General features: G+C 40.6%; 1 protein-coding gene across 7 annotated transcripts in view; it reads right to left on the bottom strand.

Moving 5' to 3' along the window:
- Window positions 1-27,420, bottom strand: part of ryr2a (ryanodine receptor 2a (cardiac)) — an 87,469-nt gene that overhangs the window by 9,227 nt on the left and 50,822 nt on the right. For 2 of the 7 annotated variants that reach the window (XM_056771792.1, XM_056771794.1), the window contains 50 exons: window positions 26,327-26,462; window positions 25,478-25,664; window positions 24,669-24,780; window positions 23,860-23,980; window positions 23,594-23,763; window positions 23,289-23,509; window positions 23,105-23,195; window positions 22,173-22,313; window positions 21,393-21,556; window positions 21,202-21,280; window positions 20,988-21,077; window positions 20,730-20,867; window positions 20,575-20,652; window positions 20,422-20,497; window positions 19,372-19,495; window positions 19,175-19,290; window positions 18,997-19,061; window positions 18,790-18,911; window positions 18,607-18,656; window positions 17,998-18,058; window positions 17,681-17,919; window positions 17,519-17,600; window positions 17,306-17,436; window positions 16,878-17,198; window positions 16,441-16,681; window positions 16,263-16,350; window positions 16,089-16,181; window positions 15,324-15,494; window positions 15,183-15,242; window positions 14,973-15,107; window positions 14,784-14,896; window positions 14,606-14,702; window positions 13,806-13,912; window positions 13,654-13,705; window positions 13,196-13,246; window positions 12,126-12,225; window positions 11,970-12,049; window positions 11,811-11,887; window positions 10,480-10,553; window positions 9,357-9,374; window positions 6,266-6,346; window positions 4,954-5,042; window positions 4,735-4,863; window positions 4,413-4,517; window positions 4,253-4,334; window positions 2,876-4,182; window positions 2,716-2,789; window positions 2,491-2,644; window positions 2,312-2,398; window positions 636-860 (listed from right to left, as the gene is read on the bottom strand). In XM_056771792.1, coding sequence (XP_056627770.1) covers window positions 636-860; window positions 2,312-2,398; window positions 2,491-2,644; window positions 2,716-2,789; window positions 2,876-4,182; window positions 4,253-4,334; window positions 4,413-4,517; window positions 4,735-4,863; window positions 4,954-5,042; window positions 6,266-6,346; window positions 9,357-9,374; window positions 10,480-10,553; window positions 11,811-11,887; window positions 11,970-12,049; window positions 12,126-12,225; window positions 13,196-13,246; window positions 13,654-13,705; window positions 13,806-13,912; window positions 14,606-14,702; window positions 14,784-14,896; window positions 14,973-15,107; window positions 15,183-15,242; window positions 15,324-15,494; window positions 16,089-16,181; window positions 16,263-16,350; window positions 16,441-16,681; window positions 16,878-17,198; window positions 17,306-17,436; window positions 17,519-17,600; window positions 17,681-17,919; window positions 17,998-18,058; window positions 18,607-18,656; window positions 18,790-18,911; window positions 18,997-19,061; window positions 19,175-19,290; window positions 19,372-19,495; window positions 20,422-20,497; window positions 20,575-20,652; window positions 20,730-20,867; window positions 20,988-21,077; window positions 21,202-21,280; window positions 21,393-21,556; window positions 22,173-22,313; window positions 23,105-23,195; window positions 23,289-23,509; window positions 23,594-23,763; window positions 23,860-23,980; window positions 24,669-24,780; window positions 25,478-25,664; window positions 26,327-26,462 — 7,005 coding nt within the window. Of the gene's footprint in view, window positions 1-635; window positions 861-2,311; window positions 2,399-2,490; window positions 2,645-2,715; window positions 2,790-2,875; window positions 4,183-4,252; window positions 4,518-4,734; window positions 4,864-4,953; window positions 5,043-6,265; window positions 6,347-9,356; window positions 9,375-10,479; window positions 10,554-11,810; window positions 11,888-11,969; window positions 12,050-12,125; window positions 12,226-13,195; window positions 13,247-13,653; window positions 13,706-13,805; window positions 13,913-14,605; window positions 14,703-14,783; window positions 14,897-14,972; window positions 15,108-15,182; window positions 15,243-15,323; window positions 15,495-16,088; window positions 16,182-16,262; window positions 16,351-16,440; window positions 16,682-16,877; window positions 17,199-17,305; window positions 17,437-17,518; window positions 17,601-17,680; window positions 17,920-17,997; window positions 18,059-18,606; window positions 18,657-18,789; window positions 18,912-18,996; window positions 19,062-19,174; window positions 19,291-19,371; window positions 19,496-20,421; window positions 20,498-20,574; window positions 20,653-20,729; window positions 20,868-20,987; window positions 21,078-21,201; window positions 21,281-21,392; window positions 21,557-22,172; window positions 22,314-23,104; window positions 23,196-23,288; window positions 23,510-23,593; window positions 23,764-23,859; window positions 23,981-24,668; window positions 24,781-25,477; window positions 25,665-26,326; window positions 26,463-27,420 lie in introns of all 7 variants that reach the window. The other 5 variants (XM_056771789.1, XM_056771791.1, XM_056771793.1 and 2 more) reach the window with 3 other exon arrangements.

Below are 27,420 nucleotides of genomic sequence, written 5' to 3'. Positions count from 1 at the left end.
AAGTCTCAATGTAGTCTCCCAGAGAATCAGATGCGACTGTAATTGTGTGCAAGGTAATTTTAGTTTAATAAAATTCCTTGAAATCACATCAAATATTGACCTAAAAATTATTGGGAAAACGTAACTAAAGGAAAATTGGGAATGTAGCCTCAACGATAAACTGAAATAGGTTTAAAGAACTAAAATTAAAATAATTAACAAAAACTAAAATAGAAATGAATTAATATTATATAGGAACATAAAAAATAAACACATCAATTATAAAATGACAAAAGCATATACCAAAATTGATACAACTTTAACTAAAATAAACATGAAAAAATAAAAGCTGTAAAAACAAAATCTAATTTAAAATATTAATAAAACTAAATAAATCTAAAATCAAAACTATATAACTCTGATTGTGGAACAAATGAAGAGTCTGGAGGTGTGAATGAATGTAGATTGTCGAGGTGAAATCATCTGGATTTGAGTAAATATGATGAGAAATGTTTGAGTTGATATTGAGATCTTCACTAATATTGACTTGCAGACGAGACAAATCTGAGATCAGTTTGACACATTGTTGACATCTCTTCTCAAACTCTCATGAGACCTTCTGATATCGTGTTTAAGAGATGTTTGTGATGTCACACCTTTAAACAATAGTAGCCGATGATACAGAAGAAAGAGATGACGGTGTGTAGAATGGCCAGAATCCTGAGGGTGGGCTCCATGTACCCGCTGCTCTCCTCCAGGACGAAGTGAACCGTGACGGGTGGACTGCTGGAGGACCCCAGAGGATCCCACTGAACGCTGGTGTCTGATGTACCGCTGAACAACACGTCCTTCCCCTCAGAGACCGCTGAAGACGTCGACACCTTCACACAATCACACAATCAGACTCTTTATCCATCATCATACACAAACAGGATCAAAGTCCACTCTAAAAGCCCATCATGAGCATCACCACTGATTCACTTCAACACACAATGATTGGTATTGAACTTTTATACAAAATATAACTAAAGAAAAGTGAATATTCTGTATACATTTCAGCGTGAAACTGAAGTAAAAAAATGTTTTATAGACGGCGTAATACTAGAACCGCCAGAGTTTGCTGTATATCTAAAACAACCGCCGAGGAGAATTTAACCCTGAACATGAATATTGTTTTGCTGGATAACACCTCATTATGTCACTAAAATGATAAGTTTAATCTTAGGTTAGTTTATGTTTTTATGCTGTTGTTTTATGTTCAAAGCAAGGTTATTTCTGTTTACTAAAATTAAAACTTTTAAAACGACTCTGTTGAAATCAAATCAAATATTGACCTAAAAATTGAGGGGGAAAACTTAACCAAAGGAAAAATTTAAATGTTGCCTCAGAAATAAGAAATGAAAGGGAAATGTATTAATCTTATATATCAAAATAAACAATTAACTTATTTAAACAAATTATAAAATGACACAAGCATATACAGAAACTCCTAATGACCTGGTTCTGCCATGAAACTCTAGACGGCACAGTCCTAAATCTATCCCTCCAAGAGTTATCATGACAGAACTAAAATTAAAAAAAACTTAAATGAAAACTATAATAACTCTGATTCAAAGCTGAAGTAAGAAAGTCACTTTTCTTAGTGGTGAAATAATCGATGCAATGACAAATTCAAGCATACAATTTAACCTCAATAAGTATTCATTTGTTTAGTTTGTCATTTATGAGTCGGACAGAGAACAAAACATCGCGAAAATCTGTTATGTACATTTAAAAAAAACAATTCGACCCTATCTAGATTCTAGTGTCAACACTGAGGTAGCACTGCTTTGCAATGCAATACAGTGCCATAGAAATATATGCTGTATATATTTATAATGTCATATTTGTACAATTGACTAATTTAAATTGCATAATGTTTACTTAGATAACAAAATACAATATTACTAAACAAATCAGACAGTACAATAACTCAATTTGTAGATGTCCTGAAGAACATGTGAGTGATGCGTGATGTAAAATCAAACATCTGGACACAACATTCCTCAGTATTTCAAGTCTCATTCATACAGAAGTTCTAAGAGGACATGCATTATATCATTTTTTTCTTTCTTTTTTTCGAGTGATCTCGGGTGCATACACGTTGGAGTCTCTGCCGCCACCATAACAAATGCGAGCTAATAAATGCCCACAAGGGGCTCATGTCCGCATTAAGAGAGAGGGGTGTCCCTACAGAGCCGCAAATTTGTGGCCACAATTTTTTTATTCGTTCCTGTGTGTAGCTTGAGATGAGTTAAAACACAACTACATGACAGTTTCTTGTGTGAGTTACCTTGTAAAACAGCAGAATGAAGTTGATGGCAAACGCCACGAACAGAGCCAACATTCTCATGTTGTAAAAATTCCGTGCAAAATAATTCTACAGGAGAGAAAAAAACAATAACACAATAGACTCATGTTATATTCAGTAGTGCGTGTTTGTGATGAGATGACGTGAGGAGGAGTGCAGACCAGAAGTTTGCGTTGATAAGCAATGATCTTCTTCCAGAATGCAGACTCCTGAAGGTCCGGCTCGTCTGATCTGCTGTAGTGAAGTCGTACTTTACGCTTCACCTCCTCCTCATCCACCTCCTTCTTCTTCTGAGTCTTCTTTCCATTTTCACCTCTGTGAGAAACAATGAGAAACGTCACGGAGAGAACGGCATTAGAACAGAACCATTGTTTCTGGTCACTTACTGGACTTTCTCGGGCACAGATTTGGTGTCTTCCGTAATCTCGTTGTTCTCCGCTGAAGATGAGGAGCTCTTGGTCTGAGAGAAGGAGAGACACAAAGAAAGAGGATTTTGATCAAGCTCACACAGCTGAACAGTCACACACGGTTCGGCGTTTGCTGTACCTGCTGTCTCCGGCGTACTCCAGGCGACGGTGCGGCCGGAGGTGGAACGGGGGCGTTGAGCAGATCGGTGAGGCTGGCATTGGGATTGTGAGGCATGAGTTTATACTGTCCGCCTTCTCTCTTCAGATCCAAACCGAATATATCAGACAGAAGATCGGTGTCATCCGCCTTCACCGCCAGATCAGCCAGGTCTTCTTCGGGCGGGGTTCTGTCCGCAGGTTTCTTCTCGCCCTCCTCCGTCTCTCCTCTCACTTCATCTTGCGTTGGATCGGGCATATTGGCCAGGAGTTCGGACACCTTCATGGTCTTGGCGCCCTCCACTAGACTGCCTCCGAGGAAACTGCTGTACACGATGCGGAAGAACCCTCGAGCGACGCTGAAGGTGAAGTGCAGGAGACCCAGCAGGACGCCCCAGTAGAAAGACGCCAGCGCCGTGACCATGTCCTTCACCGTCATCTTCTTTGCTCTCTTCACCTGTTTCTTGATGCTCTTCATGGACAGAACCTTCATGAGCATCATGACGTTGTATCGCAGAGCGAACAGAGCCGTCCTCACGGTGGCCATGGAGAAGAAACCCATTTCGGGACTCTCCTCCTCCGGTTTCTCTCTCTCGCTGTCCTCTTTGCTGGCCGAGCGTTCGCCAGCGTCCGACATCCGAGCGGCCAGCTGCATCTCAAAGATGGTGTCCTCGCAGAAGTTCACGAAGAGCTCCATTTTCTCTTTCTCGCCTCCCTCGTTGACCACGTCAAAGATAAACTGACGTTTGGACTCTTTGACCTGCGGCTTCTCCCACTGCGTGCGGCTGGACTCGCTGATCTCGAAGTACACACGCTCGATGCGCTTAGCACTGCCCATGATCTCGATCCGGCCCAGATATGGCTGGAAATAGTTCAGCACGCTCTCGGCCAGTTCCAGGAAGGTCTGGAGGCGAGAGTCATGTGGCATGTGTTCAGAGAGGTTGGTGAGAAGGACGGCCACGTTGAAGCCGATGTCTTTGGCCGGTTCATGGAAGCGCTCGACGAACTCTTCATAGTCCAAAAGTTCGTTTTCGTCCGTTTCTGCACACGACAGGAGGAACTCGGTCTCAGATTGGGTGTAATGTTTGTGGCTCTCCATGGCTTTATGAAAATCTCTCTTGGAGATGACCCCTTTGCCGTCGGGGTCGTACTCTTTGAAGGCGTCTGATGATGTCAGATCTTTCAGTTTGAGAAACATATCGAAGAACTTCAGGATCATCTCCACGTTGTTGGACGACTCCACTAACATATCCACCATCTGCTTTCCAATGGTCCCGTTCACAACATTTCCTGAACACACAGACAAATTATTATTCCAGTGAAAAACGGTGACACATTTCTCATAATCGAACAATCTCACCTTCTAACATGGACAAGAGCATGACAACCATATCCTTCTGAAGATCCATCAGCTCCTTCAACAGCTCGATTTGACTTGAATCCTTCAGAATGAAAACGACACGTTCACTCAACATTGTTTTCTCCATGTTTGATTGGATTTGTTTGGATTGTGGATGTACCTGTGACAGCTTCATCTGCATGTGTGCGAAAACGTGTAGAAATCCAACGACAGCGTCCCACAGACGACTGTGAGCCAGACTCTGTTGATTCCCTGTGCAGGGACCCTGAGGAAACCCATCATCAACACACGTTTGTTACACAACATCTCTCACACAAACCCACAAACATCATCTCAAACACACACGCATCATATCTCACACACGCAAACATATACACACACACACCATCTCTAACACACTCGCATCATATCTCACACACACAAACACACACACACACACACACACCATCTCTAACACACAGCAGCAGCAGAGCTTGATTCACCTGAATATACTCTGTCAGTGTGTTGAACACCTGTTTGGCTACATTGATGGCTTTAGAGAAATTCCTCTGGCCTTGTTCATCGATGACGTCTTTCCCAGAATAAAACCAGTAGAAATCACTGATGGACTCCTGAAAACACAAACACACACAGTAGATGAGTGTCAGGTGTGTGTCATCAGATGGTGGTGGTCAGATGGTCCTAATAAAGAAACCTCTCACCTGTACTCTCAGCAGATAATCTACTGTAGAGATGATGATGTTGACCGTTGTGTTGTTACCCGTCTGTGTTCGCAGGTAGTTCTGAAAATCTGATGTACAAACAGATCACAAACACTCAACACAACAGCGATGTGAAGTTAACTACACACTGTAAGACACGACAAAACTGCACACTACACACTTACAATCAAAAATCTGAAGAAGTAACGAATTACTAGTTACTAATGACATATTCAATAGTGTAATTAGATTACTGTACACATGACTCTCTCCAAAAAGTGTTTAATGACTTATTACTAATGACTTTCTATATCCTACATCAACCTTGATTAGTTCAGTGATTCAAGAATAGACACGAAACGACTCTTAATTCATTCAAATAAATAATAATAAACTACATAAGATATTCTTATTATCTGACCAAAGTATAAAAATGTGAGAATTATACATTAAAGCACAAATTTTAAAGTTAGACTCATAATTTTGATGTCGTTTCCACTATTATATATTACACACAGTATTTAGTTTAATGACATCAGAAGTAACTTTAGTTAAATTACAGAAAAACAAGAATAATAGCTTACTTTACTTTTTCAAGGGGAAAGTAATTCAATTACAGTAACTCATTACTTAGTAACTAGTTACACCCAACGCTCTTAAAACGAATGTGTTAACCACATAAAATTTCTTAATTTGCGTCGTGAAGATGAATGCATGTCCTCGGTTTGTTGAACAACTTAAGTGTGAGTGAAGCCCGGAGTATGTATATCCGTACACGTAAAAAAATGAAGTATGCTACAGGCTTAAGGCTTTCATTTTTTTATTCATTAATTGGCTTTCTTCTTTAAATGGGTTAAAAGTTTACCTCAGTCGGTCTGTTTAGTCGCAGCTCCATGCGTAACTAGTAACTTCCAGGAACAAATGAAAGCCTCCATGAACGCCTCCATAACATGCATCATTTAAAATGGATAGTCATTACAGGACAGAGGTGCATTTACAGATCTTAACCGAAGATTATGAGGGCACAAGATTTTTAAAAGGAGAATGACTCACACTCTTCGACTATTTACAATAAACGCTGCAATATTTCATGAAAAAATAAGAATTGTTATTTCTTATTTCACTGGGACTTTAGTTTAAATCGTGTTAAAACCGGGGTTGATTTTTGAACACGATGTTGGACTTTCCTACTGAAAACTAAAATATCAGATTCCCACTAAATCATTTCAGGTCTATAAATAAGTCTATAAACTGTTCCTCTCGGCTGGTCTGCACTAGAATGTCGTCAGATGTTTGTCCCGCTGACACTCACCTGAGTTGTGTCCCTCACAGAGCAGCTGCAGGAAGCGGAAGAGGTCACAGGTGAATTCATCATCCTGCATGACCTTTTCACCTGTTTGACATCATCACAGTGAAGGTTAGAGGCGACGTCATCATGAGCATCCTGAGCAGCTGTGATGCTCCAGATCTCGGCTCATGATGACACACAAGGCCACACACACATGACGTACTGATACCGTACTGACACTGTAAACATGAGCTACTGTGTGATCAGCAGCACTTTATATCCAACGCCTCAGAATCCATCACTTGCGGAAATAAAACTCTTTTGATGATCAACAGCATCACTATAATCCAGATATGATCACTAGTCCGATACAGAGGTTTGGTGTGGAGTCTAGAGAAAGTGAGATATATGACAGGTGTGATCTGATCTTGGAGGCGTTTGGAGACAGAGTGCTGTTTCAGTCGTATGGGAGGAGGATTACAGTACGATGGCTTATAATGTCACAGTATTCATCTGAACACACCAGAACCACAAACCTGCTCCAGAAACCACACAACATGAAAGTGCTTAAACTGATATAATATTGAACTGTTGTAATGTTAGGAGCTCTGTTCAAAAACCCAGTGTGCTGTCTGCATAGGGAGTATTCTGAGGCATCACTTCATTTAACCACTCCCTGGTCACGTCCAACCTGAATGAGTTTTTAACTTTTTCAGAGCACATTTATTTTCAAGGATGTCGATGAACCCCATTGACTGTAATTGTATGAACACAAAACCATTTCTCAAAATATCTTCTTTCATGTTGCACTGAAGAAAGAGTCACATACAGATTAACAAACACATGAGAGAGAATAAATGATGACAGAATTTTCGGCAACAATCACTTTAGGTGCTAACACACCTGGTTTAAAAAGGCAATCCTAGAATCCAACAGCTTGCCAGATGATGGACGAAGAAGAATTACAAATAAATTCAAAGTGGTTTACTGTAATTTATATGCTGCTGAAGAATATACATTATTTCCAATTCAATTCAAATGTTTGTTCATTAAATCCTGTTTAATATTATTATTAAAAACTGCAAATCCAGTTGTGTTTTCTTTACTTTATGATGTTTCAGCAGAATGAATGTGTGTTAGTGTGCCTGTCATGATTCTGCCTCTTCTTGTCGGGATGTTTGAGTCTTGTGGAAGGATCATGGCAGAACCACATGTTTAATGTGGAGAGTGGCGTGGCATTGTTTACACGTGCCATGTACTCGCTCCGGTGTCGTGTTCCTTGGCCCCGCCCCCTTGTTTCCTCGTCATCTTCCCGTTAGTGTCTCATTCCCATCACCTGTCCCGTATAATCTCCTTGTTAGTTTCCCGTAAGTGCTTTGTGCCCCTCAGCTACCCTGTTATCGCCCCCGTCAGTCTTCCCATTTAAATCCCTCATGTCTTCTGTCCCGTGCGTTGTGTTACAGTCCAGTTCTATGTATTGTTCCCTGCTATATTGTATTGACTCATTGTATTCTCAGTCCTTAGTCCTCGTCTTGATCGTGTTTGGATTATTCCCCGTGCCTTATTTTGGATTTTGTTTAGCCCTTCGTGGCACGCTTTTTGTTCTACCTTTTTTTGAATTCCTGTTTTGCACCATCGTAGGATGATTATTCAAGGAAAGTCTTTTGTTTAAACCTTTGGCTGTCTGCGTTTGGGTGCTGTCAGTGTCATGACAGTGCTGTCGTAGAGGATAGTTGCTATGTAGACAGCACAGTGGTTTGGAACAGATCAACACACTTCAGATTGTAATCAAGCATCTTGACTGAGAATCAATGCACTTTCAGGTGTAAATCACTACAATACAATGATCAACCAGAACTGAAGCCAATCAACATCTACACACGCTATTCACTTGAAATAAAGCATGCAAAATACACAACTATACAACTGCTACACACTTTTTATGTATTTTATGATAAGAATACACATTTAGCCTATGAATCCTAATACCACAAATATCAGTGGTTTGGTTAGACTTCCTCTGGTCATCAGAACATCAAACTCAACTGTGAATTATGATGAAACCCGATGAAAAACACAACACTGATCTGCAGAAAAACAGAAAAACACTCAACGTGTGAGAGCAAAGAAATAACCTGACCAGAAAACAAAAGAAAACAGAGAAAGAAAAGCAAAGACGACGGCACACGACACCAACTGAACAGCTCGACCAATCACAGAGGAGGAGGAGGAGGAAGAGGAGTAAAGAGAGACTGCTGCTGAGAGACCATCATCACACACACACACACACACACACTCCTGACCAAACGCCCAGCCGCTGCACCACAGCCCAGATCAACCAATCAGAGACGCACAGCAGAGTTTTAATTCAACTGTTCAATGGCCCGTAAGGAAACGTTTTGAGCAATATGAAATCATTTTAAATTAAACATAATATAGAATATAAATAATATATAAAGTAAGATCTTTGTTTAAATATAAAATATGATAAATAAAGAGTAAAATAACAAAATATTTTTCTTTTGTTGCTTTTTTGAGTTTTTTTATAATAAAAATGTTAATAATGTTTTTTATCACGTCTTACAAATTGTGATTGAAAAAAAAATTAAAACCTGTTAATATCTTCAAAATATTTGAATTAAGCAAATCATCAGTTCATCTCAACCAGAGCCATTGAGAGAGAGAGAGAGTCGCGACAATGGAAGTTAAAAATGTTTAGGTGTCATCCTTCAGATAGTTCCACAAAGTTATTTTTTCTCTTTAAATGTTTTATTTCTTTTTTTTTTTGTTCATTAAATAACTTGCCTCTTTACATCTATTAGAAGTTCATCACGACTTTGTGTTTCTAGTCACTTTTGGGAACTATTGAGAGCCTCCATGAGCCGCCGTCGCTGTGAGAAAACGGTTCCACTGGAGTCACTGACACAACTCTCTCTCTCAACGGCTCTGATCTCAACGCCTCATGTCTAAGAAGGGCAAACCTGGATGAGTAAGCAAAGACAATCATGTGATTGGCTACAGTTGTAGAGGGGGGCGGGGCAGGGGATGGTGTTGGGCTCAGGGTCACACACACACATGTTCACATCGGTAAAATGATTGCAGAAGTCATAATTACCACGCTCATGAGTGAGGACTGATAAAGGAGGAAGACGGTACGTTAACCGAAAAAAGAAGAAAAAAGGAAAGAAAAGGTGAGAAGTCATACAGGTCAAAAGGTCAGTCGCTGCCCAATGGGAAACACAGACTTGGATTCAATCAGCACCATTTCACCTTGAGACAGTGGGCGGAGCTACAACACCACAGAGTAAACATAAGCTCTCTGATTGGTCACGAGTCTGCTGAGGTCATGATGTCATGTTAGAGGTGATTCAATATTCAGACGTTGTGTTTGATGTGTCGCCCCGTGTCTCTGTGAATATGGTTTCGATAAACAGCGGCTGTGGCTCAAGCTTCTTTAGTCGGCTTTTGTAGAAACGGTTTGACTTGAGTTGAAATGAAGCTGTTTGGACCCAAATCTGAATTAATTAAGTGTAGAAGCCTTTAGAAAAGTGCATTATGACAAAAGAAGTGAAAACAGAGAATAATGTTATCAGAGAAAGAAAAAGTACTGCACAGGTTTCATAGTTCATCCAAAAACTAAAACTCAGTCATCATTCACTTGCGCTCATGTCGCTGGAAACCTGTTTGAGCCATTCAAAAAGTCTTCAATATACTTTCATCAAATGGAAATTAAGTCAAAGAGGTTTGAAACATGACGGCGAGTAAATAAAGACAGCGTTTAATTTCCGTCTGAACTATTATCCTTTAAAGTCGTGTTAAAACACAGCAAACGTAAACCTGGAAAAGAAATCCTCAAATAAATCAATAAAAATGAAAGTTTAGCTTCATGCTTCATATTTCAGATCAGGGAATGAAAGGATATGATGTGAATGAAACCACCAGTTGTCAAAGATGAGTTTGTTTTTCATCATGTGATAGATTCTCACATTCATTCATCTCACTTCACACAAACGTCATCAAAACAATCATGAGAACACGTCACAGAGACTCGAAATGGAGACCAACCAACACAAAACACATTTGTTTTATCAAGAAAACAGTCATATTTAAAGGAACAAAAATGACGTCATGATGTAGTGAAACATGTCACCGTGATGTCATGATGTATTTCCCCGATACAGTATTGTACAGGAAAGTCAGTTAAAGTGCAAACAGTATGTGAATATAATCAATCATACCTGAACCTTCTTCTGTCACCATCCCCAGACCCTCAGCTTTATTCTGACGCTCAAACGCATTCAGATCCAAAACACTGAAACACACGTCACAAACATCTCTTCAGACCGCTCATGACCACATTCACACACATTTACATTTATATAGACAAAGACAGATTTAGGGGCCATGTTTTTCCATACCAATGCGCCAGAGTTATAATAGTTTTTATGTTGGTTTTATTAATATGTTTAATTAGATTTTAGATTTTTTGTTCATTTTAGTTAAAGTTTTAGCAATTTTCATATATGCTTTTGTCATTTCATAAATTATTGGTTTATTTTAAATGTTGCTATAAAAGATTAATGGATTTTTATTTTATTTTTGTTTTTGTTTATTGTTATAATTTTACTGGTTTAAACTTAATTTAGTTTGGAGGCAACATTTACATTTTTCCTTCAGTTAAGTTTTTCCAATAATTTTTAGGTCAATATTTGATTTGATTTCAATGAACAGGAACGTTTTAGTAAACTAAAATAACCTTTCAATGTGCTACTTTCCCATTGTTTTTCTATGTAAACACAAGTTTGACAGACGTGTTGTGCTCGGCAGTTGTGCTCGAGTCTTTTGAAGTGCCTCGCACACAAGCATCGTGTTTTTAAGATACTGTGTCAAGAAAAAAATTCTACTTTTACAAGCAGCTCTGCGCATCAATGTGGGTTACAAAAGCAGTGAACCAATCAGAGGAATTTGGAGGCGGGGCTAGCATTGTGAGCTTCTTTTTACAGTAGCACGTTGGCACACATCTCGTGACCAGTGTTGGGTGTAATGAGTTACTGTAATTTAATTACTTTCCCCTTGAAATAGTAAAGTAAGGGATTACTCTTGTTTTTCTGTAATTTAATTACAGTTACTTCTGATGTCATTAAACTAAATACTGTGTGTAATATATGTGTGTGCACTAGTGGAATTGTCTTCAAAATCTTTAACTTTAAAATCTGTGCTTATATGTATAATTCTCACATTTTAATACTTTAATACTGGTTAATAATACTTTATGTAGTTTTATATTATTTATTTGAATGAAATAAAAGAGCTGTTTCATGTCTATCCTTCAGTTGAATCACTGAACTCATCATAGTTGATGTAGGATACAGTAAGTCATGAGAAAGTAATTAAATACTTTTTGGAGAGACTAAGGTGTACTATTGACACGTTTGAATATGTTATTAGTAACTAGTAATTAATTCCTTTTTCAGAGTAACTTGCCCAACACTGATCATGATCCTCGTGTTCTAGGCTGCGCTCTAAAACAAAAGTGTGGAACGTTGTGTTGTGGTTTTGAAGGACGCACCTGCACGACTGCATCAGTCCGGCCAAACTCTGGAAGAAGCCCACATCCCGCTTGTCTTTCAGGTAATCCAACATTTTCTATGACAGACACACAGAACACATTCCCCAGGTCAGATCACAGTCTTCATGATTTGTGTTTTGTGAAGTGACGTTCGGTTACCTGTTGTACGGTTGAGTTTCCTCCGTTGAGTACGGCGATACCCAGTTTGAGTGTAGAAGCAACCATCGGCCCCATCTCTCCTGCACCGCACAGATAAACACACGTGACGTCACATGACATGACGAGGATCATATGAAGCGCAGGGTGAATTCTGACCTTTGCTGGCGCTGATGGTTTGCAGGACCATCTCTGCAGCTCCTCGATCATGAAGTCTGGCCTGCTGATATAACAGCTTCTGTTTCTCCATCTCCTTCTCCTGCACGTCACACAGAGAGAGAGAAAGAGACGTCAAAATCTCACAAACACACACAACTCAAAACACGTCAAGAGCTCGGCTGAAAACGTCAGCTTCAGGCAGGCTGCGACACAAGTTCGGCATTTTTCAACTCTGGGCGTCCGGTCAAACGCAGGCGCGGAACAGAGCAAAAAAAACGCCAGCTGCTTTAGTTTTCAAGAAATGCGACGTTTCCATTGGAAACAATTGATTAAACACGCCAGTAAAAAAACCTCGGTGGGCACAGCCCCTAATCTTCACTTTCAACAACTTTTGATTGCATTTCTATCGAGAAATTTGTATTGTAGTTTTTAAATATGTGATTAGTTATTGCAAAGACGCTCTCTGTTTATAATTCTAATAGACTTCCGTTACACTGCCTGTCTGTTTCTCTGGACTGCCCTCATGCACAGACGCTGACGATGAAGTCATGGTCAAAAGAGTAGTCAAGTCTGAATACGGCCTTATGGTTCAATTTTATGAAATTGTGAAATAGACATCACATCATGTGTGGTTTGTTAGGATAAGACTATATTTGGCAGACTATTTAAAAATCTGGAATCTGAGGGTGCAAAAAATAAAAACATTGAGAAATTGGCCTTTAAAGTTGCCTAAATGAGTCCTTGGCATAGAATATTTCTTTCAAAAATCAAGTTTTGATATGTTTCTGGTAGAAAATCTACAAATTATCTTCATTGCACACGATCAATACTTAACATCCTACTGATTTTGGCAGAGAAGAAAACTCAATAATAAAGTGTATTTTGGGCTGTTACTGAGAATGTTGCTGTGCTTCTCAAGACTCCAGTTTTGTGCTCCAGGGTCACATATTTGAAAATGTTTGTGTTAAATTTGCCCTGTGTTCTATAAACACATCCATACAACTGGCATTAGTTTTAGAAATGATCTGCTCAGAGTCTGTTATGACATCAGGAGAACATTAGAGACATACCTCAAAACTCTTCACCTCCTCCTCTTCATCTTCCTCTCCATCATGACAGCTCTGAACATAAAACACAACAATACTCATTACGTGTCAATCTCACAAACAAGCAAACAAACCTTTTTCAGATTACATTTCATTTGTACAACAGATCAATTCAAAAGTTTCATTAATAACAGATCTATTACTATAATATTCATGCATTCAATTATTTCACCACTTAAAACTCATCTTTCAGCATTAAAATAGCATTCAGTAAGTAACAAACATTCCTGTGATAATATTGAATGTAACTTCACACCCTTGATTCATTTAGCATCTTTAAGAATGAAGTAAGTTCATGTAAAAACATCTGTCCACGGTGTGAGGGAAATTCACTTGAAATAGGTACTTTTCTCGCCCCATGGACAGATGTTGTTGCGTGTTTTTACCATAAACTTACTTCATTCTTATATTATTTTTCTCACCTTTGCCATTATATCAGCATAAGCCATGTAGAGATGATCCTCCTCAAGTTTACTACAACAAACAAACTTCTGTCAGATACACCTGTGAAACATGATAAAACAAGTGTGTGTGTGTGTGTGTGTGTGTCTGTGTTGTGTTGTGTTAAACGCACCATTTCTCAGTCAGTGCAGTTCTGCTGAAGAGCTGAATGAGCTGATGTAACGGATCAATGCGTTTGATCATCTCATCTTCTTCTGACGGTTCTTCAACACCGGGTTTCTACAACACACAAACACCACTGACCCGCATCACTTCCTGTGTCTACAAAAGAGTAACTAAACATGAGCTAGAAAGATTTCATTCCGTCATTTAGCAGCAGAGTTGGGAATCGAAAAGCAATTCAAATATGGAATCAGAAACAGAAGGATACTCGAGATTCAAATTTGATCTCCTCTTAACAATTCATGTGTGCATATTTTCAGAAAACTTCACACGCTGTGTGATCCGCTGATATCTCTATAAAAGCCCTTATGAAAATGAACAATATTTTTACAATAGCAAGTATAGTTTAACTGTAGTATTTGCATTAAAGAGCACAGCAACCACAACCATGTTGAACCATGATGTAGTTATACTAACTATAATAAATCAGAAAACATGGTTCTGTGTGTGTGTATATACACACAACGATGCTCATAAATGTATACATTTTATGCAAATAAGTCAGTTAGCAACTAAATAACCATCAGGTTGATATCTAAATGTTTTACTTCAACTGTGGAATAGAAACTGGGAATCGATAAGAATCTAAATCGATTAGAAGAATCGTAGTTGGAATCTTAATCAATGAAATGAAACGGATTCCCAAGCCTATTTAACAGATACTTTTATTCAAAGCCACTCATAGAAAGATCAGAGTGAAATAAAAATAAACAGACAGATGGTGATTCTAGAAAAGAGGAAAATACTGACGGCCAAATCCTCGATCAACTTGTCTTCGAAATAATGTTCCTCGGTCTCGATCCAGGACTTCTCATAACCCTGAAGGAACAGATTGACGGCTCTGTGTCTGTGTGAAAACACCAGGAGAAGATGGCGTGAGATGATTGACAGATCATCAGAGAGTCTGAAGACAGAAGCGTTTCTTCACCTGGGCAGATTATAGAGCGGCGCCATCCTGAAACACGCCACCACGGCTCTCTTTCTCTGTTTGGACAACAGCTTGTGCCAAACCGCCTTCTTGCTTCTCTGTGGATGTTCAACCTGAAGGAACGACACCCGTCAGACTTCCCACACGCACACATGTGAAGGCCGACAGATGATACATGATGACGCTCACCTGATCGAGATGAAAGAGGACGTGAGCGATGTTCAGAACTCTCTCCACCGTCTTCTCAGGGTCAGACGTGTCCTCGCTGCGGTTGGGCACCTCTTTATACAGAGCCATCTGCCAGCGGATCGCAGGATCCTCTGACTGCAAATCAACATTAAATCAACATTTTTCATCATCTCACAAACTCTCCTGAATGGAAGAAAAACAGATGTGGACCTTCCCCTGCAGATGGAGGTTGTTCCTGATGATCTCTCTCACTTCATGTTCCGTGTCTTTCTGTGGAAACACAACACAACACGTGTTCAGCAGGCGGTAGAATCTTTCTTCTCGTGTGACTGAAGGAAAGGAGATGTGGACCTGTGTGAAGCGGTTCTTGGCGAGCGCGATGAGCTCCTGATCTCCCGGCACACAGATGTTCAGACCCACAGGCAGTAATCTCTTGAGAGCCGCCACGATCAGAGACGTCTGCAGTGAGTAGCGGTCACCGCGCTTCTTCATCTTCTTCCTCTCCGGGTCTGACACCGCACCCTGCACACGTGTACAGTAAGTCATCTAGCTTTTTATCCACAGAGACGTATACATGAGCAATGGAAGCAATTGGAACAACATAAGGACAACAAGAATAAGTGCAATAAAAACTGGTCTCATATAGCCCACCACAGTACACAGAGATAAGGGTCTTTTTTTTTAGAAAGAGTAGAAGGTGTTGCTGAAGGAAAGTGATGATTCTTAAAGATGATCACAGAATCTGAAGATCTTGTAGCAGCAGCAGATCATTACACACGTGTGGAACAGATCCAGAGAAGGTGTGTGAGAGAGATTTTTTACCTTTTTAGGATGACACCACAAGACGTCGTTGCACACATGTGCATGACCTTAACTTACTGCAGTAAAACCACGCTGGACATTTACTAGAGTAAAACCTCTGCTTTGTTGAATACATACGAATCCTTATCACATACAGTAAGCAATGAAAGCATCATCACCACGGTACTGGTTTCTATACATGAGCCCACGATGGAAACTGATTGTAAATCAAACTAAATGATGTTTCATTGAAAGTGTGTGTACATGTGTGCGTGTTTGTGTGTACGTGCATGTGTGTGTGTGTGTGTGTGGTACCTTGGACATTTTGGATTTGGTGTCTGTGATGAGGAAGGACATGTTATTGATTTCATTCTGAACCACAAAGTTCTGCTCCTCTCTCTTAAAGTTCTGCAGAAACACAAATGTAAAGATTTGATGTCACTGATTCTGATCAATTAACATCTGATGATCTGTGTGTGTTTGTCTCACGTGTGATTTAGCCCAGAAGATAAAGACTTCTGCCACCATCCGGAATAATTCTTCTGCCTCTGGATTCGGTTCTTTCAGCCATTTGGCTCTAAATACAAATTTAACATACACATGGTCACCTCTGACGGGTCACAGCAACCGTCCAATCACAGCTCATCTGGGCTTTGCTCGGTCATACCTGTTGTAGTCGACGAATCGTATAAGCAGCGGGTAGAAGGCGTACAGATCTCGCACGAGGACGGTGAACTCATCGAGGATAAGCAGCTCGGATTCAGACAACTCGCCTCGACCCTCAGCTTTCATTTGATCTTCATCCTGAAGAACTGTCGCCGCCTTCTTCTTCAGCTTCTCCATCAGCGGCAGAAAGTGAGACTTCAACAGCTGAGATTTAGCTTTACCAATGATGGGCTGAGAAAACACTGAGACGCACATGACAGACAAGACGTCACAGCTCAGATGGATCACGTCTGCAATCAAACGTTCTCACTATGAAGTCCAACATTTCTCATCAGATGATTTGACCTCTACAATCTACATTCATGCTACACCTAGATCCTCTTCATGTGTTCAATCTCAATTATTTTAGGAGAAACATCTGAGATCTCCTCTGCTTACCAGCGAGTCTCTTCATCCAGGCTCCCTCGTCGATGCCCAAGTTGTTGTAGATGATCTTCAGGATGTTTCCCAGCAGTGTGTTCATATGTTCAGAGGTGAGAGACGTGCAGCAGCTGTCAGACGGCTCTGGATTGTTCTCGGGTCCGCTCTCCCACCAGTGAGACATGTAGCTGCAGAGCATGGGCAGAAGAACCTCCATCACGTGTGGCATCTGCGTGTAGCGCAAGCCCGACTCCGCCAGCTCCATGATCTCCTGCAGCGCTCGCTCCAGAGACGGCACCTGAGCACACGCCTCCTCCACCTGCGACGCAAGACCGAGAGCTGAGAGAGAGAGAGAGAGAGAGAGAGAGAGGGTGAGAGAGATTATTCATCCGTGTCTTCCTGTGAATGTTCTTGTGTGGTGAGATTGAGGTGTAGATGTGACACACCTGCTCGTTCTCGGGATGCTTTGCTGTTGTAGATGGAGTGTGTGTTGTGTCGGTTCAGACCGGGTTCCAGGAAGGCCACAGGGAACGCGCCTGAGAACGCAGCCAGACATTCACCCAGAGCCGGCCGGTGTCTACACACAACACAACAGCACAACTATGACAGCATCAACTGGCAGAAGAACACAACATGCAGCAACACAATCTGTGATTTACCTCTCGACATAAATACTTTTACTGGTTCCGAGTGAGTACAAACTGTTTAAAACACGATAGCAGGACACCTGGACATCATCCACTACTTGACAGAGAAACACATGTGTTATTGTATCATGTGACACAGACAGCGTGATTTCATTCATGTGTAAATCTACTCACGTATCACATCCTCTCCAAACACGTTCTGTCCGATGTGTTCGAACAGCGACGAGAGGACGGGCAGTAACGCCACGGTGGTGTAGTTGATGATCTGCGTCACACCTTTGGGTTGTGCGCGGGTGTGAGTGAACTGACCCTGTCGCAGGTTTTCCATCGTCTTCTCCAGATCTTCTGCTGCGTTCTCGAAGAACCCTCTCAGAGCCGCTTTTACCGAATCCTGACCTGTTTTCATCACCGTCCTGAACGCAAAGACACATCGTGCCCGTTCAGACACTTACACACGGCCTGATGGGTAATGTGATGCGCTAGTACCTCACCTGGCGTCTAGAGTTTGTCCCAGTATGTGCAGGCAGTTCACTATTGACGCTGCATCATTTCCTGCAACAGACACGCAGGGGTCAGAGTTCAAACGGGGGTTGCGATGGTGCAGTGTAGTAAAACAAACATATGATGTTTTTCAGTCTTCAAGCGTCTAAATGTAACCGCATGTGCCTCCAGGACATAATCCAGTCTGTTTGAAAGCTTTTTTTATCTTGACACGTGCAAATAACCCATGCGGGTTTGTAATTTCTGCGTGTGGATTAAAATAAGTGCAATTGAAGTGTTTCTTCTCACAAGGAGTCATGTTGTGAAATGTTAGACATCGTCAGTGCAGACGCCCGTTCAGTGTCCAGTTAAAACAGCTTAGACTATATTTTCAGGATGTAAGCGCATGGTGTACAGCGCAGGGCGCAGGTGCACTCAGCGCGTGTCCGAATCTACTTTTGCTAGTTTAGCGACGTGAAACCGTCGGCGCCTGCATTTGGCCAGGTCTATGATCAGGCCCCTAAACTTTGACTTTTATCATCTGAGGTTGAACATGAAAACAGAAACATGGATCAAACACAGATAATAAACACACACACACATGCACTCGCTGGTCTTACCAAACAGAGAAATCCGGTGTCTGACCAGAACTCCCAGTTTGCAGAAAAGGCTGAGAGTCATAAGAGACGATGGAGAGATATTAGACACGAGAAGAATATGTTAGAAGAGGTGATGAGGACGACAGCAGAGAAAAGTCAAAAAGCCAAACAAATCATCATCAGAGAACACAAGAACGTTCTGACCTGGTCACCATCTCTTTTTCTTTATTGGAGGCGTGACCGCCGCTGCTTATTGGACGGACGGCAGTGGACAGGAAGTAAAGGCGATGGTTTTTGAAGTACTGATCAACCAACGGCAACACAACCTGAAAATACACCGAACAACAACCTGATGACTCTGACACCGGCTGGAAACAAACCATCATCACATCCGTCAGAAGAGAAACAAACCTTTCCAAAAAACTTCACCTGCTGCTCATGGGGAATTTTATCACCTTTACATCTGACGCCAACATCTGAAATAAACACACAAACACCGCCGTCAGAGAATGTTCAGGAGGCATGAGGTTTGGATTCTTTCTTTTTCTCTTTGGGTGTGATTGAAATGTTCTTTATAAAGTAATCTCACCAAACTCCAGCATGTGTTCATGAGCTTCATCCACATACGTGATCAACTGTTTGAGGAATGTGTACGCGAAACGCTTCTCTATAGACGGTGTGTCCAGATCCTGTTCTTTCATAGCCCTGTACACACACAAACACACACATTAACACACACACATGTCTGGAGCGGTTCTGTAGAAATGTTCTGATGTGATGTTTGACCTTGAAACTGTGTATCCGTTGATCTGAAAGAACTTCAGGATGTCTTGTGCTTTTTCTCGGTCTCTGCACTTCTCTTTGGCAGTTAAAGTGTCGTAAGGAACCAGCAACGGATGACTGCCTCCACCTGACAAACACACAAACATCATCGTAAAACTACACAACATGTGATTAACACACACATGCACACAAATTCAAAACTACACAAAAACTAATACACACACATAAAAACATTACACAACACCTGATTTAAGAAACACACACACACACACACATATACATTATAAAGCAGACACAAGCATTTACATTTACATTTATGCATTTGGCAGACACTTTTATCCAAAGCATTATCCTATACATTTATACTTGGGTATATACAATCCCCTGGGATGGAGCTCACAACCTTGCGTTGTTAAGGTAATGCTCTTACCACTGAACTACAGGAAAAAAGTGGAAACACAATCTTGTGGTGCCATAAAAACAACAATAGGATTACTGCACACAGTTTTTTTTTGTATATTTTACTTAATTTTTTGTGTCAAGTTTTTGCACACAGTAAATGTAGCTTAAAAAAATATGTAAATCATACTATTTGTTTTTTAAGGTGCATCTAAAAGTCTTTCTTATATTGACAGAACATGTCTGTCTAAATGTGCACAACACAACACAACACAGGACTACACATACACAGACATTACTGTAACATATGTGACCTTCTATCTCCAGTGTTGTGAATCTATAACATCTTGTTCTTTACTCATTATGTGATTTATATTTTCTGAATGATGCTTTTTTAAAGCTACAAAAGATGAGTTATTTATAAATTCAGACTGTTTATAATAACTTGATTTTAAAGACGAAATGGTGTGTAACGGAAAACAATCTGTAAAATGATCTGTAAAAGTATTGGGGGTGTTTTGTCACGCAGATCTGGCAACCCTGCTTGGTTTGCACACATTTACTATTCACTTCATATATCAAAAAAACGATTAAGCAGGAGGTGGTTGGACACACAGATTGTGATGTGGACCGATGGAGACACATGTGCTTTACCTTTAGACTCCAGCTCCAGTTTTTTCTTCCGAGCCCAGATGTTGTGATAGTTCTCCGCCAGCAGTTCTGCCATCGACTGAAACACAAACACGGACTTACTGGCATCACACATGTAGAAACACAAAAGATTTGATGTGCTGTTGTGTCACTCACATGTAGATCTCTGGACAGGGTGACGTTACTCATGTCCACCGGCTGAGGACAGAACCCATGAGCGCCCTCTATAGACCGCTGCACATCAATATCACTCACATTAACACTCCTCTCATCTCCAACACATTTAACACACGCCGCTGTTCTTCTCTCACCTGACTGGACAGAGATATTCTGCGTGTGCGGTTGTGTAGCGTGGACGCGTCGCTATCTTTCGTCCGCTCGATGCTCCACCCCCACGACAGCATCGTCTTCAGACTCTCTCTGATTGGCCAGCGGTAAACCTCTTTATCCTGAAGCACAGAGGCATGCTGGGAAATCAACTCATTCATGACCAGAAGAGAGTTTGCCTGGACTGAAGGTGTATTGTATTAACGCAAATAGTGATGAAATTGATTTGAGATGTTTCACACCTTCTCAGAGAGACACTTGTAAGGCTTCAGCAGAGGATGAACTTTAGATGATTCACAGAACGAGTCTCCATGAACCCAGCCCATCGCAAACTACACGGAAACACAGACGGGAAAAGAAAGAGAAATCACATTTAAGATACGGTATAAGAAAATAAACTGATTTGACATCTGGGGATTTTTAAAGTCCACTCTGATTGGCTGTGACCTCTCTGACCTTCTCCATCGACCATTTCTCATGAGAATTTTCGGCATATTTATTGATGAAATGATCGAGCTTCTCCGGAACAACAACGCTGCAGAAGAACACAGAGAATCTTCGTTACCACTGACACAGATGCAAACACAACAGTTGAAGTCAAGAGGTTCAAGGAGACCATGGGTTGATGATGTGTTATTATGACTGACCTGCTGGTGTCCGCCGGCTGTGGGTTAAAGTTTCCTTCAGCATCCATAGACGACTGTTTCTCCATCATGGCCACATAGTTTGACTCCATGTAATCAGGAGGTAAAGCTCCGCCCACCGCGCTCAGACACGGCAGAGCTAACTTAAACAACTCCACGTCATATTTCTGAAAATAAAACCATTGTTTGAGGCAACGTACAGTTTTTTAACAAAGCTCATGGCTCTGAAAAGCGAGGTGTGCTCTGATTGGCCAGTTCATCAGTGTGTAGTGATTGGTGGAATACTGCAAGCGTGTGAGTGAAATGTAACGCCTCTGACCATATTTGGAACAACTGGGGCGGATTCACATTTTTTTTTTTTTTAAGACAAAATATAAGAACTTTCGTAAGATAAATGATAGTAAGTTCGTAATAATGTTCCTATGTGCAATTCTCAAACATTTTCTTAAGAACATCTTGATTTTTTTCGATAGAATAAAATAATTGCTTTTAACTCACTTGCTTGTGTGGTAACTTAATATGTTTATCTATACAATAAACTAAACGTGTCTAACAAGCACATCGCATTTTTATGTAGCCTATATATATTAGCATGTGATGTGTTTAACGGCATCTACGATCATATGTTAACTAATATGTTAGCAAGCGTTATTTCATTTCTGCATATTAACGTGTCTAATACATGCATGGGCAACTTATAACACACCAGCGACACAGAAAGACGTCTCACAGTACCGTTGGGTCAGATTAACAGACGACAGATCTGAAGATGCTGTGTTGTACCTTTCTGGCCAGAGCATCAAAGATTCCCCAGAAGAGTTTTCTGGACAGATGCAGCTCCTCGTCTGACGCCGCCCCGAAACTTCCCCATCCTCCTGACAGACAGTAATACTTCCAACAGCGCTCGTAGTGATTGGTCAAGAGCTGGAAAACAACAAACCAATCAGTTTAGATTTAAGACTCCCTTCAGTGTCGCGGCATAAAACATACATTATATTATATTACATTTACATTTACACATTTGGCTGATGCCTTATCCAAAGCCACTTACATTGCATTGATCTCTACATTGTGTTTCTGACTACATGCACACTCCAAAATTCCTTTCTTACTTAATATTTTGTTTCAGTTCTTGAATCAAGAAGCATTTTCTTGATGAACAAAACAACTCAAGAAAACAAGTTTTGTTTTTAGAACAAAAGTATGACATTTCTGTGAATTTGTACTTAAAATGAGCAAAAAACTCTGCCAGGTTATTTTTATATCTGGAATTAAAGTTCACCTTTTTTATATTCACCAAATTTCAGATCATTTTTCTTACCCCATTGGCAGATATTTTTGCTTGTTTTAAGATCCAAACAGGAATAAAAAGGATCTTGCTTGGAAGAAAGTGAGTGAGAAGGTCAGATAATCTGGTAAATTGTAAAAAATTCTCTTTACTCAATTTGAGCTTTATGTATATATATATATATATACGAGACTGGAGCCGCGTGGCAGAAGCCGCTCCTATGATGGCAATTCGCGTTTGTTGTGAAGTTCAAGCGTCCAACTTCGTGTGAATAGCGTGATTTATTAACGCAAGTCGTGTTTGGTGGGAACGCTCTATAAGACTGAGAGAGAAATCTGTGTCGTCCTTCTATTGTGGATTCAGATTTTCATTCACAAATGTCCCAAACGCACATAATGAGGAGTCTGGATTGGGACGTGTGTCTGACCTTCAAGGGCATCTTGGTGTGTTCATTGAGTACAGGAACATCAAACACCAGACGTCTCAAGAGATGCTGCATCATAGAGGGCCGCAGTTTACTGAAAACACACACAATGGACACGCTCATCACAACACTGACTGATGTGTCTTCATGTGGAGCTGGTGTTATTAAGTTCTGAACGCTCGCTCACCCGCAGACGGCCAGCAGGCACTCCTCGATGGCGTCTCTCTGTGCTTTAGTGAGACAGCAGCCTTTGGAGAGTCTGTAGACGGTGTGCAGCAGAGAGTCGATGAGAGAGGCGAATGGCTCGGTGCCGGCAAACAGAGGAGCACATTTGGTGAGGAGCGGCAGTACGGCCGTGCACAGGTACCGGTTCAGAGCTAACGCCATGTCTGTGGCGCTCAGAGCAACCTGAGGGTCAGAGGTCAGCGTTACACACACACACACACACACACTGAGCGATGCTGAAGTGATGAGGAAGATCATGTGACTCACGGTGTCCAATGAGGCGGCGGCTCGGAGGTCAGGCAGGAATCCCACCTCCAGCAGGTGCAGGAGAAAGATCTGGTCCTCAATGCCATACACACGGTCCAGAAACAGAACCATGGCCGCTTTGTGATCGGGACAGAAGCCTGCTGACATGTCCGGCTCGATCACAGAACCGTCTGAAGACACAAAACATGAGGTCCTGTTAAGACAAGGCTGTGATTCCGTCATCACACAGAACCATTCTGAGTTTCTGTGGTTTGGATGAGACGGACCTTTGGCCAGAGTGGGCATCAGGAACGGGATGCTGATCACACCCACCAGGTCCTCGATGGGAATGAGAGATCTGAGGATGGCCCGGATGCGGATGGCCTCACCCTTCCCTGCGTGAATCAGCTGACAGGAGAAAAAACATCATCACCAGACCTCATGAAACCACTGAGCTGTATACGTTAAGAGGATGAAGACTACACACACACAGACACACACTCGCATGCACACACACACACACACACTCACAGATGTATAGACGATTTCATCTGACACATGTGGCTGGCCAGAAGTTAACTTCTGCTCTGTGTTTGGTTACAATATTTTATTGTATGTAAATTGTATTAAATTAAATTAAAACTATTTAAAAGTTATTCATTCTTTGGGAAGGTCTACCAGAAGTTAGGTTTGGCCCACATAATTTTTATATTGTTGCCGGTGAAACCTTTTTTTACTTTTACTCAAGTACATTATTTAAGTATCTGCACTTTATAATAGTGATTTTACTTTGGACAAAATGATTATGACGACCTGTAATGCAGTACTTAAGGTGCATTTTAAAAATGTGTTACTTTTAAAAAGGAAAAAATGAAACACTTTGAAAAAGAAAGTACTAGTTTTAATCTACATCAGTTTTAAAAGGTAAAAAACAACAACAAGTACTGTACAGTATATACATATATATATAATATAATATACAAGAAGAATATATGATATTTTCTTAATAATGTTGTGAAGAAAAAAATCAGAAAGTTCTTGAAAGTAAGAATAATAAATGAAAATACTACACAACACTGCACACAAATAAACTCACATGCATCTCTGGAGCACAGCGGCCCAACAGATCGATGAGAGCCGCATAGAAGGTCATGATGGCATTTCCCATGTGAATGGTCTCATCTTCCTCTTCCTCTATGACATCATTACTATATGAGAGAGAGAGAAAGAGAGAGAGAGAGAGAGAGAGAGAGAGAGAGAGAGAAGATAGAGAGAGAGAGAGAGAGAGAGAGAGAGAGACAGAGAGAGAGAGAGAGAAGATAGAGAGAGAGAGAGAGAGAGAGAGAGAGAGACAGAGAGAGAGAGAGACAGAGAGAGAGAGAAGATAGAGAGAGAGAGAGAGAGAGAGAGAGAGAGAGAAAGAGAGAGAGAAGATAGAGAGAGAGAGAGACAGAGAGAGAGAGAAGATAGAGAGAGAGAGAGAGAGAGAGAGAAGATAGAGAGAGAGAGAGAGAGAGAGAGAGAGAGAGAGAGAGAGAGAGAGAGAGAGAACAAAAGCTTATCAAAACATTTGGCTTTATTGCTAAACAAAGTTCTGAAATTTGACATGAAGTCAGTAATGTTCAGATGAAAACTTGCTGTAATGAATTTTGAATGTAAATATCATCCTGATACAGCAGCAGACAGAAGAAAAAACTTCATACACACACACACACACACACGTTATATTAGTTGTCTGTGATTTTCTGGACAAATGATCTAAGATTTAAATGTCACATATATTATATCTGTCATGACAATGATCACTTGACCATAAAAGACTAAATGACTTTCTTATGACTGTCATGTTTAGTGTGTGTATGTGTGTGATGATGTCATGTGAATGTTGAGGTGTTGAATGCGTACAGTGTTCTTTTCTCTTCTGTGGTGGGTGATGGTCCGTCTCTGCTGGGATCTTCTGAAATCTTAATGGCTTCCTCCATCGCTGCCAGCAGCCCGTTCCCACCTTCTCCACGCAGGGCGGGGCCAAAACACTCTGGCCGACGAATCAGGAGCCGGACCACCACGTTAGCGTTTTCCTCCACACTCTCACCTGGAGAGAGAAAGAGAGACAACACCATCTCAACCCAACACACATCATTTATCAGCCATGAAGATCAGAGTAATGTAGTTTCACAACACAAATATATGATTCTTCAGGCAAGCTTCGTGATAAAACCCATAAAAAACATCTATACTAGGGATGCACGATAAATTATCATCCATATCAGTATCAGAAGATAAATGGCCATTTCGAGTGTTATCGGAAGATAATAAAATTTAGGCTGATAAATAATGAATCATTTTCTCTGGATTTTGACGCATGTTAGACATGTGGCTATTAAAACACTTTTCTGGGTTGCTCTGGAAGAACATCTATTTTGTTTATTAAATACACATAACATAATTTTTTTAAGGTTAAAGAATCTTTTATTAGTTTAAAGTAGGAAAAAGAGAACTTTTGGTGACCTTGTTTTCCGTAGTTGATGTTTTCAAATAAAAGCAGCTGTCCGCTTTTTGCCTTTTGCTTCAGTCTCAGTCTCAGAAGATGTCAAATTAATATTAGATTATCAGCTTCCAGTGCTAACTAATTATTTCTTATCGTTATCTGACAAACGTTACATATCGGTGCATATCGGTGCATCCCTAATCTATACACTACAAGACACTCGGGCATAAAGCATCTCTGCCAAACACATGAATCTAAATACAAACCATTACAGAAGACAGCAAATCTGAGAAAGTCCAGATATCGTTCACCCTCAACCGGGTTCCAGCCGATGTCAGGATATCCTTTAGACATCAACATGACACAACTCTGCAATCCACAGCCGGCCAGATACCGAACAACCTGTCACACAAACACATCAGACTGTGAGTGAGAAAGTGCATCCAAATCCTTTAATGGTCATTTGCCAAGTTAAAGCTGTTATTGATGTTTGATTTAAAAGGTGAAAATAGATTTTTTTAATAAAGCAATAAGCCCCAAGAAGCAGTGGGTTACAATGTATTTTATTACAGGCGTAAGACCCCGTAGCTCTTATAAAATGCACTGTAACCCACTGGTTCGCGGGGCTTATTGCTTTTATAAAACAGTTATAACATATGCTTAGCAAGGTTACATAAAATAAAGTAAAAATGATATTTAGTCTGTGTGGTGAGGTCATCCGTTATATATCGGGTTATTTGATCAGAATCAAGGACCAGAACTGACCGTTTTATAATTTCAAGCATTGATCAAACTGATTTCTGATTGGCAGAAAGATGTGCATTGAAAGCTTTAACGCACGGGTAGCTCAAGTCAGTTTGATGACATTTTAAATGAACTGACAAAATAACCCTCATGTTCACCTGTTTGATCTAAAATGACACTGTAAACTTCAATAAAAGCTTTAACTTGGCAAATAACCACGAAGAGGATTTTAAAGCACAACGTGGAGGCGAAGAACCACCTGATGCGCACCTTCCAGCCAATCAGAATCCAGTATTCAAACACACCATGTTATAACAGAGAAATATATGACAATGTTTTTAAATATAGTCAAATGAACACATTCTTTGATGCACTTTTGAGTTCCATGTTCGTGTGTTCTTCATATACAGTCATGAAGTACAAAATGAGAGTTTAATCACTGCAATATAGCAAAGAGAAATGTGACGTTATTGATAAAAGAGTTTCCTTTCACAGCACATGAATAGAGATTCAGACTAAACCCAATCATTTCATTTACAGAATGATGAATCTTTCTGAAGAACATCAAGCCAGAATAAATGTCCGCCGTGACCTTTGACCTGCTGGAAATCATCAT

Source organism: Triplophysa dalaica, chromosome 17 (genome assembly GCF_015846415.1).
Source record: "Triplophysa dalaica isolate WHDGS20190420 chromosome 17, ASM1584641v1, whole genome shotgun sequence".
Lineage (NCBI taxonomy): Eukaryota > Metazoa > Chordata > Actinopteri > Cypriniformes > Nemacheilidae > Triplophysa > Triplophysa dalaica.
Note: the sequence above shows the minus strand (reverse complement) of the source record. Positions and strands in the feature narration are given on the sequence as shown.